Source organism: Stigmatopora argus, chromosome 3 (genome assembly GCF_051989625.1).
Source record: "Stigmatopora argus isolate UIUO_Sarg chromosome 3, RoL_Sarg_1.0, whole genome shotgun sequence".
Classification (NCBI taxonomy): Eukaryota; Metazoa; Chordata; class Actinopteri; order Syngnathiformes; family Syngnathidae; genus Stigmatopora; species Stigmatopora argus.
The window spans coordinates 13,399,319-13,410,167 of NC_135389.1; the positions used below are offsets into that span (position 1 = coordinate 13,399,319).

Sequence of the window (10,849 nt, forward strand, 5' to 3'; positions counted from 1 at the left end):
CTGTTCCGAATGCCCTTCATATATAATGTAATGGTTCAAGTTATGAATAAAATGTATTCGTGTATAGGCTTTAATCAGTTGTTTTTTTCAGGGAGATTGGACACGTTTCAGCAGAAGGGAACATTTCTGAGGTGGGAGTTTGTTCACAACGCATTGACTGCCACCATAGTTTAAAGGGGATGGGCTGGCTGAGTGAATGATCTTTCAGCAGACGTAAAAGTTTCTTGGGGTGAGACCTGATTCATTACACGTTAGCTTCCATTGACGGGGATAGATGGATTTGCCGTCTATTCCCGTCGATGGCAACGAATGAATGAAAAGGTAGAAATCGAACGTGGACGCTTGCGCTTCTGCCTTTGGTACACACACACACACACACGAGTGCAGCATATACTATAATAAGATTCTGCTCCACTTGTGTCGGCACCTTTATGTAATCTGCTAATCTTTGGAAAGTGATGGCCTCGCCTTTTCCAAGTCCTATTTTAGAATGGCTATGAACAACAATACCACTGGGAAATGCAATGTTTGTAGCTGTAGGTCCGACACCTGTTCCATCTCGTGCTGAAGCTGAGAGGCGCAAGAGAATGTAGGCTGGACTTAAGATTCTTGTGTGGGCTATATTCAATAATAATTTTATATTTTGCAGCAAAAACTGGGTTGGTGGCTGCAGCTGGACCGCGGCCTGTTGTTTATGCAAGACTATTGCATCCCCATTTTCTTAAAATATTCATAGGAAAAAAAATATTCAACGTTTTAGATATCAAATATTGACATAAAAACTAATGTTAGAGAACAAGCTTGATTTTTATTTAACACTTGTGTTCTCACAAAGAATATGATTAGTTTTGTGGATATAGTAATAACTTGGCTGTAAAGAAAAACTAAGATTTAAGATTCTGCACTAAAATTTCTTAAACTTTTTAAATTCCAATTATTGCTCAGTGTAATTAAATTGGGGGTAACTTGGAACAAAATAAACACTTCAAAGGCTAGAAGACCTCTATTTTTGTTTTGACTAACTTCCTGTTACGGGTTACAATTGTGTGATATTATTAGCAAACCAAGCCTTCGTTAATGCGGCTTAATTGGATTTAAACCACGTGGCCACGCATTTGTTTGTCATTTACTCCACTCACACGCGCGTCCATTCATTCCCTTCCCAGCTGAGGGCAAACGACCGACATTGGTAAGTGCTGGCAACAATATCAACCCAAAATCTTGACATAATATACTTTTCAACCTGCACATGGTGTATTTTTTCAAAAATCTTTTTACAGAGATGACGAACACTCTTGAAGACATCCCGTTTGGGACTACGTTTGGGTTACTGGGGGAGGACGTGTACTTGATGACGCCGCCGGACATTTCGGTGCCAGACTGTTCCCAGATCATGCGAGAAACTCAGGTTACAACGTTTGTATTTCTCGCATTGAATTAAACGTTGTGAATAATATGTTCTGGAATGTAAATCACTCCCATTTAGGAACTGTTTTGATGTTGTTTTGGTATGTTTTTGAAAGAAAGGCTTGAACTTTGATTTTTTTTTATTGTTTTTCTCTGCACAGTATGCCTTCAGTCTGGAGAAGCTGATTCTAACAGGCCAACAAGCAGATTACCCTTCTCCGTCCTGTCCTCCCTACTGGCAGATGTTCAGCAACCCTAACGAGTGCCGACGAACCGCACGCCGAAGCGGCGACCTTCGGACCTCCCGTCCTCCACGCCGTAGTTCCAGCCTTAACTCGGCGGACGCACGCCGGCTTCACCGGCGTGGCCCGGCTTTCCGCAGATCCGACTCGGATGAAGAAGACGGCTACTGCGAGGACAACGAAGGCTCGTCCCCCGAAGACGCCGCTTGTGATTTCGCAAAGGGTCGAGAGCGTCCCCGCAGCGTCGCCCTCCCCTGGGTCGAGGACGAGCACGTGGGTCTTCGCTCTCAGCACGGCTGGCCCGAATCGACGGCCGAGAGCCACAGGGGAAAAGCCATGTCTCCGGATTCCAGTCCTCTCCGGGCGAGACGGAAGGGCACCAAGAGGCGGCAGCGTGCGGAAAGCGCCACGGGCAGATTGCATCCTCCAAATAATCCAGGAGCTGGCCCTTCGCGAGGCAGGCTTGAACAGCAACGACCTTCCTCTGCGGGTCCCGCCATTAAAAACTGCAGGCAAAAAGTGAGTGCCTTTTTCTCTCCTTCTGAAACTTCAAATTACAAGTAGCTAGGGACTGTAAAGCAAAGCCAGCACCCCACATTTGAAATGACTCACCTTTATTCATGTGGAATGTATTTTCTCATCTCATCTCATTTTCTGAACCACTTTATCCTCATTAGGGTCACAGGGGGTGCTGGAGCCTATCCCAGCCGACTCCAGGCCAGAGGCAGGGGACACCCTGAATTGGTGGCCAGCCAATCCCAGGGGACAAGGAGACAAGCAACCCTTCATGCTCCCACTCATACCTAGGGGCAATTTAGTGTCCAATCAGCCTACCATGCATTTCTTTAGAATGTGGGAAGTGACTGGAGTACCTAGAGAAAACCTATGCAGGCGCACTCGTGTAAAACATGTTTTATTTCTTCTAATTCGCCATATATTGACAAAGTAATAAATAACGAGTGGTTTAATAGTAATAAAATGTGTTTATGTGGAAATGCAAAGTCCGCCCAGTGCTGGTAGATATATTTTATACACGAAAGAGACGCAAAAAAGACAGTGCCACGGCCACCTGGCTTGGTCGCATCACGAAATTTTGATCGTATCTCGGGCGAATTATTTGATCGAAATTTCCATCGTATGATGAGGTATGACTAAACATGGAAAAAGTAACCAGGAATACTGTATCAGCCAATTCCAATGAGATTGAAAGTTACTGACTAAAATAGGAACAAAGCATCTCCATGCAATTTCTCCAGAAATGACACGTAAAGCATTCTCCTGTAAATTTGAATGCGGTTGCTCCACAGGCCTTCAGGACCGGAGGCTTTCAGGACTCCGCCACGGAGCTGCTGTGTGCGCTCAGCCGAGAAGAGAGGGAGCTGCTGGAGGCCGTCACAGACAGAGGATACCCTTTGCGTTCCGCCATCTTGGCTATGCAGAAGACCGGATACAACAGCCAAGATAAGGTACCTTCCTTACCCCAGCAGATAAACCAGCCTTATTTTGCCTTTTCAAAACTGCAAGCCTAGAAATAAAAAAATACAGCACATACTAAGACATTTGATAGCTCCTAAAGTACCTGGAAGCCTCCAGTCACTTGTGCGAGCTGGGCTACGATGAAGCTCAAGTAGAAGAAGCGCTGGAGATGTTCCAGAGCTGCGAGAGCAAGGTTACGACCTGAATTGGTTTCTTTTTTAAAGTCCGCTTTAGTTCAAAATTCAGCTGCTTAAAACCAGGTTTACGATTTTCCTTTCAGGCCGCTGAGTTTTTGAGCCTCCTTACTCAGTTTGACGAGATGGGCTTCCAGCAAAGTGCCATCAAAGAAGTGCTGCTTGTTCATGAAAACCACCGGGAAAGAGCTCTGGAGGAACTTATGACTCGCATGACCTAGGCACAGTCGTGTAAAGTTTTTGTTATCACGGAGCCCCTAAGGCAAGGGTGTTAAAAGTCGGTGGACCGCATTAACGTTAACTGAAAATACTCTGATGCATAGTATGGCTAGTTTTCGTATGAAAAGAAAATAGACCCTGTGTCGTAAGAATTTATTTGTTCAAAAATGTACTATGTAATGAAAAGGATAAATACAACTTCCAACTTTACAGTGGTGCAGTGGCAAAGACAATGGGTCAGAACTTCAGGTGGACTCAAGTTCAAATCAGAAGTGAGTTTGATTCCACTCTTTGCAATTCTCAAATTGTTTATTGAGGTAATTAAAAGGATAAGTATAACTTCCAATCACATCATTTCAGAAGACACTGTGGTCCAGTGGCAAGAACAATGGGTTGAAATTGAAGTTGGACACAAGTTCAAATCTGAAGTGAGTTCAAGTCCACTCTTTGCAAATCTCAAATTGTTTATTGAGGTGATGAAAATGGTAAATATAACTTCCAATCATCTCATTTCAGAAGTCTCTGTGGTCCAGTGGCAAAGACAATGGGTCAGACAGACCTCAAGTTAGTGGATTTGACTGCCATGTGGGAGATGGGGTTCGAATCCCGCTCTCGTTTGACTAATCACTACACTAGTAGTTCAGTAAATGGGTAATCCTTTTTTCATTCAAATAAAGACTTAGTCATTTTTTTCAGCAAAACAATATTTCCGGTCAGCCTTCGGCTGACCGGAAGACAGTTGGGAGGGGGGGTTCCTGGTGGTGTTCGACAGTCGGCCTTCGGCCGACTGCCGACACCATACAGTCGTTGACTGGCGACACCGGGACGTGAACCCTCGACACCCACGTCGCAGGCAGGTGACTTACCCACTACACCACGAGGCGGCCCGCCTATACATGGTTGGAAGTTATATTTATCCTTTTCATTACCTAAATAAACAATTTGGGAATTGCAAAGAGTGGAATTGAACTCACTCCTGATTTGAACTTGAGTCCACCAGAAGTTCTGACCCATTGTCTTTGCCACTGGACCACAGTGACTTCTGAAATGATGTGATTGGAAGTTATACTTATCCTTTTCATTACCCAAATAAACAATTTGAGAATTGCAAAGAGTGGAATTGAACTCACTCCTGATTTGAACTTGAGTCCACCTGAAGTTCTGACCCATTGTCTTTACCACTGGACCACAGTGACTTCTGAAATGATGTGATTGGAAGTTATACTTATCCTTTTCATTACCCAAATAAACAATTTGAGAATTGCAAAGAGTGGAATTGAACTCACTCCTGATTTGAACTTGAGTCCACCAGAAGTTCTGACCCATTGTCTTTGCCACTGGACCACAGTGACTTCTGAAATGTGATTGGAAGTTATATCTATCCTTTTCATTACCTCAATAAACAATTTGAGAATTGCAAAGAGTGGAATTGAACTCACTCCTGATTTGAACTTGAGTCCACCAGAAGTTCTGACCCATTGTCTTTGCCACTGGACCACAGTGACTTCTGAAATGAAGTGATTGGAAGTTATATCTATCCTTTTCATTACCTCAATAAATAATTTGAGAATTGCAAAGAGTGGAATTGAACTGATTCCTGATTTGAACTTGAGTCCACCTGAAGTTCTGACCCATTGTCTTTGCCACTGGACCACAGTGACTTCTGAAATGATGTGATTGGAAGTTATATTTATCCTTTTCATTACCTCAATAAACAATTTGTGAATTGCAAAGAGTGGAATTGAACTCACTCCTGATTCCCACCTCAAGTTCTGAACCAATATTTTTGCCACTGGACCACAGCAATAACTAGGAGAAGAATCAGAAGTCAGATTTATTCTCCGACTTTCTTAGCCTTACTATACTATGTCGATTTTTTAAAGAAAAAAGCCTTACTATATACGTATATAGTAAACTATTTTTGTTAAAAAATAAAATCAGACCATGTATAGTAAAGCTATTTTAGTTTAAAAAATAAATTTAGATCATGTATAGTAAGGCTTATAGTTGTTAAAGAAATGACCATATAAAGTAAGGATATTTTTGTTAAAAAAAGGCCATATATAGTGAGGCTATTTTTGTTTAAAAGACCATGCAAAGTAAGACATTTTTTCTTTAAAAAAGAAGCATTGTTTATTAAGGTTATTTTTTGATAATAAACAATATTAGACCATGTATAGTAAGGCTATTTTTGTTAAAAAAAAAAAAAATTAGACCAAGTATAGTAAGATAATAGAATAGTAAAATAAAGAATGAAAATTAGTTAGCGAGTGCCAAGTGCTATTTTTCCTTTTCCAGACAAGGCGATTAAATATACAGACTGACGTTAACAGCTAGGACAAGGGTGTCAAACTCGGGTTGGTTCGCGGGTCGCAATAACGTCAACTCGATTTCACGTTGGGCCGGATCATTTTTGAAATAATATTTTGATATTTTTTTCTATTTAAATTGGATTAAAAGAACCTATCAAAATTCCTAAATATTCAGTTTTTATAGATCTAAAAAAATGTTATTTTGAGCTTTTTTTTCTTCATGAGGGAAAATATCTTCTAATAATTTGTTTTTCATTTCAAAAGGAAATTAAATAATTTTGGGAATATGTTCAATATTAGCGTGGAAAACAGAATTTTTTAAATATATTTATTTTTAGATTTTACTAAATGCTTTTTGAACTAAAAACACAAAGGAAAAAATTGATTAAAAAATTACAATTATTGATTTAAAAAGGGGAAAATGAGGAAATATAATATACATCTATAATCTTCATTTGAATTTGATCCTAACAGAAAGTCGGCACTCATGATTTACTTTCTCGGGCCGCACAAAATGATGCGGTGGGCCAGATTTGGCCCCTGGGCCGCTGCTTTGACACCAGTGAGCTAGGAGAAAATTGGCTTAATAGTTTTGTATACGGCGATTAAATATACAGACTGACGTTAACAGCTAGGAGAAAGTTGGCTTAACAGTTTTGTATAAGTGATTTTTTTGTAAAAACAGAACCATTACAAATCGGCAACGGGTGTTTAGCACTCGCAATAAAAACTATCATTACTTACAACAAAACAGGAACTAACTAGAGTGAGCATTTACCCAGCAAACTGTCGGTTGATGTCTCGGCGTTGTTTGATTAAATTTAAAGTCTTGCTACACGACTCAATAATGGAGAGAAAACGGATAACATAGTTTTTAAGTCAAATCGTGACGCCAATGCTAACTAGTAACATACGGCACAAAGCCCAAACTTAAATTGTCGACGGTGTGTTAAACCTGGCATTAAACTAAGAGAGTTGTTGTCATTTTGGGCTCAATTGATTGCTGAAAAATTCTCCCGATAGCGTGATAAAAACGCATTTCGGCCAGTGAATTTCTCTACTCCTTACCTCGTCGACTGTTAGCATAGGAAGGCTTTCCAAAAGGAACGGTTACTGCGCATGCGCTTAATTAACCCAGCTGCTTCGACAATAGGCGTAACCACGCCTATATTTTCCCCCCACATTGAAAGCGGAAAAGATGGTGGCTTGATTACCGCACTCCAAGAGGTGGTTTGTCCTCCCAACTCATTGTCTATGTTTTCAAGATGACGTAGATTAGTCGTGAGTTTTGTGGCCTTGATGCTATAAAACAGTACGTAATAGTAAGCCAATTTCACCAAATATTGAGTAATATTTGACTTAGTATTTTACATCAACTCACCATTATTCCAAGCCATGGAATAAGCATCTGGAAGCAGTGCAACCAGGGGGGAAAGCAATGAAAGGAAGCTAACAGACCATTTGGAATAGTAAGTATTGATGGACAAAATATAATATGATTCAGATATTTCTTAGGCCAGCAGAGAAGGCCTTGAAGGCCCTGACGGCCCACCACTGATGTATAGTAAGGCGATTTTTGTTAAGAAATAAAAGGGAACTATGTATAGTAAGGCTTAGTTGTTAGAGTGACCATATAAAATTAGGCTATACCATGTATAGTAAAGCTATTTATCTTAAAAAGACCATCTATTGTCAGGCTATATTTTTTGTAAACAAAAATGACCATGTGTTATCAAGTATATAGTAAGGCTTTTTTTTACTGCTTAAGGTCTCTACTACTTTATTTGCTCCTCCTGATGGGCGCCATTGTCTTGGATCAGTGGTTGGGGCCTGCATTACCAATCAAGTAGACAAGAGTGGGCTGTCGAGGTGATTTCATAAATCCTGTGTTCCCCAACCCACATTGTGTGCACACCTACCTTGCCTTGTCTGACCTATCTTCACTTCTTTTATTCTTCAGTTGTCAAATCAACACTTGTTACAACTGCTTGACTGCTATTTAATAAAAAAAAAGTTCAGAATTGAAAAATGTTATTGTCAAACATTTATTTACAGATACAATAAAATGTATTGCTTAAGCACAACAAAAAACAAAGCGGTGACCGAATATATGTTTCAGAGATAATGCAAAAATGAAGAATTTATGTACAAATCGAGACACAGAGAAAACTACCTCAGTGGTGCTAACCAAACAAGCCTGAGTAAAACCTTTTTAAAGCATTTTCATGTTTTGGGCTGCTCCAAGACGATGTTCAATCACTTTAGCGTAACAGTGGAGTTGAGCAGCCTGGACTTCGTATTCGACTTAGAGGCCTCCGACAAGTCTCTCTGCCAGAAAAGAGCAAATTTCATTCAAAGATGTCGCTTTCATTTTTTCCGGTTACAACACCTTGACATCCTGTTCAGAATATTTTGGTGGAAATCCGTTGCACAGAAGCATTTCTTCCAAGCATCATCATTCACTGCCACCAATTCCAATGGATGTCTGTCTATAGGTTAAAACTTGATTTATAGGTTAAAACTTGATTTACCGCAAATTCCGAATAGGAGCCGGCAATAGAATTAATGGTGTGATCTGGATTATCCTGAGATCCGAGTACACCGCATGGAGTTCCCCTGTTGGGAAGGTTTTCCTTGGCCTGTTCAAGTGCGTGGGGAGTCTTGGCTTGCCCTGGGGTGCGCAGGCCAGAACCCTACAAGTTAGATGTATAGCAATAGTCAGCTTTTAGTGTAAATTACCTTTCTTAAAAATATGAGCGAATGACAACAAGAAACAATTAATGGAATCTCAATAGTTGCTGACATTTTAGGGCAAATGCCAAGATCTTTTGTACCAAAGCAAATTCAAATGGCTAAAGAAGCCCCTTTGATCCTTGTTTTTGGTTTCTTTGCCTTGTTTTGCTCCTCAGTTTGACGTATTTAATAAAGCGACAATACATATTAATGAACAAAGATATTCATGTAAATCTATCTATATATACATACATATCTGTCTCTGTCTAGCTGTGTGTGTGTGTGTGTGTGTGTGTGTGTGTGTGTGTGTGTGTGTGTGTGTGTGTGTGTGTGTGTGTGTGTGTGTGTGTGTGTGTGTGTGTGTGTGTGTGTGTGTGTGTGTGTGTGTGTGTGTGTGTGTGTGTGTGTGTGTGTGTGTGTGTGTGTGTGTGTGTGTGTGTGTGTGTGTGTGTGTGTGTGTGTGTGTGTGTGTGTGTGTGTGTGTGTGTGTGTGTGTGTGTGTGTGTGTGTGTGTGTGTGTGTGTGTGTGTGTGTGTGTGTGTGTGTGTGTGTGTGTGTGTGTGTGTGTGTGTGTGTGTGTGTGTGTGTGTGTGTGTGTGTGTGTGTGTGTGTGTGTGTGTGTGTGTGTGTGTGTGTGTGTGTGTGTGTGTGTGTGTGTGTGTGTGTGTGTGTGTGTGTGTGTGTGTGTGTGTGTGTGTGTGTGTGTGTGTGTGTGTGTGTGTGTGTGTGTGTGTGTGTGTGTGTGTGTGTGTGTGTGTGTGTGTGTGTGTGTGTGTGTGTGTGTGTGTGTGTGTGTGTGTGTGTGTGTGTGTGTGTGTGTGTGTGTGTGTGTGTGTGTGTGTGTGTGTGTGTGTGTGTGTGTGTGTGTGTGTGTGTGTGTGTGTGTGTGTGTGTGTGTGTGTGTGTGTGTGTGTGTGTGTGTGTGTGTGTGTGTGTGTGTGTGTGTGTGTGTGTGTGTGTGTGTGTGTGTGTGTGTGTGTGTGTGTGTGTGTGTGTGTGTGTGTGTGTGTGTGTGTGTGTGTGTGTGTGTGTGTGTGTGTGTGTGTGTGTGTGTGTGTGTGTGTGTGTGTGTGTGTGTGTGTGTGTGTGTGTGTGTGTGTGTGTGTGTGTGTGTGTGTGTGTGTGTGTGTGTGTGTGTGTGTGTGTGTGTGTGTGTGTGTGTGTGTGTGTGTGTGTGTGTGTGTGTGTGTGTGTGTGTGTGTGTGTGTGTGTGTGTGTGTGTGTGTGTGTGTGTGTGTGTGTGTGTGTGTGTGTGTGTGTGTGTGTGTGTGTGTGTGTGTGTGTGTGTATGTGTATATATATATATATATATATATATATATATATATATATATATATATATATATATATATATATAAAAAAATTGAATCAATAAGGCATAGAAACAATGGCACACACACGCAGATCTCAGTTCTGTGCTGAACGGGAGTTCACGTGTGCTAATTGGTAATGGAAACCACTTATGTTGAAAATCAGCTTACCTTACTGGGCGGTAGAGGGGTCTTTTGAATTGAAGATTGGCACAAAGCTCCTCCCATGTCTGAACCAAGGACGTAGTTGACCATGGAGGTGGTTGACATTCCCATCTGTGGTGGAGCACAAGAAGGTCAATAGAAATTGGAGTTCCGCACACACAAGAAACATTTGAAATCGTTCACTGCCGTTGACGATGATAGACTTGCAATCTCGTTTCTCTTTTCATCCCTCTGCTCTGAATGACTCAAATGAGTTCATCAATGGACACCGTACATCCCATTTGAAGCAGGAGGGTGGCGTCAGTCTTTCACCGTCAACGGCAGCCAATGAGATAACTAAATGACCTTTCTCTGTTTGCTCGGTGTGGGCGTTCGGTGAATCTTCCTCTTGGTCGGCGTCTTGAATTTGGTTCCAAACAGCATGTCCTCCTGAGTCTGCCTGCTCTTCTTAAGTTGCTGAGTCAAACAAGCAGAAAAATTAACCATGGAGAAAAATGTGGAGAATATTGTTCCTTTCCCTTCGCCGTACTCTTTCCAATTTCTCTTTCTCCTTCTCGACGTGGTGCTCCTCCCACTGCTGCTGCACGTAATCGAGAAACTTCTGGCCATTGACCAAGAACTGTTTGCCTTGCTCTTGCTCCCAACAATCTATTTGGACCTTCAGCGCTTTTTCAAGCTGGAGACAGAAAATGTGACATGTGTAGGAATTTATATTACCAATAGTCAGAGTCGCCGGATTTTGAGATCAATTCTGTTTTTTATTATTATAATTTTTTTTATTTATTTTTTAT

The 10,849-nt window shown here is 41.3% G+C and overlaps 2 protein-coding genes across 2 annotated transcripts in view; one reads left to right on the forward strand and one right to left on the reverse strand.

Annotated features, from left to right (window-relative positions):
* Positions 1-113: 113 nt before the first annotated feature.
* Positions 114-5,271, forward strand: LOC144071228 (uncharacterized). Its single transcript, XM_077596145.1, has 8 exons — positions 114-1,189; positions 1,281-1,408; positions 1,569-2,168; positions 2,957-3,115; positions 3,217-3,318; positions 3,406-3,810; positions 3,899-3,966; positions 4,055-5,271. Exons 2-6 carry the CDS (start codon positions 1,283-1,285, stop codon positions 3,538-3,540), a joined length of 1,122 nt encoding a protein of 373 aa, XP_077452271.1. The 5' UTR covers positions 114-1,189; positions 1,281-1,282; the 3' UTR covers positions 3,541-3,810; positions 3,899-3,966; positions 4,055-5,271.
* A 2,608-nt stretch (positions 5,272-7,879) lies between these two features.
* The window catches only part of LOC144071294 (protein regulator of cytokinesis 1-like), a 7,822-nt gene continuing 4,852 nt past the window's right edge, over positions 7,880-10,849 (reverse strand). Inside the window, exons 10-14 of the mRNA XM_077596267.1 lie at positions 10,588-10,734; positions 10,404-10,514; positions 10,065-10,169; positions 8,382-8,543; positions 7,880-8,178 (exon numbers count right to left, since the gene is read on the reverse strand). Coding sequence (XP_077452393.1) covers positions 8,107-8,178; positions 8,382-8,543; positions 10,065-10,169; positions 10,404-10,514; positions 10,588-10,734 — 597 coding nt within the window. The 3' untranslated portion in view covers positions 7,880-8,106. The remainder of the gene's footprint in view (positions 8,179-8,381; positions 8,544-10,064; positions 10,170-10,403; positions 10,515-10,587; positions 10,735-10,849) is intronic.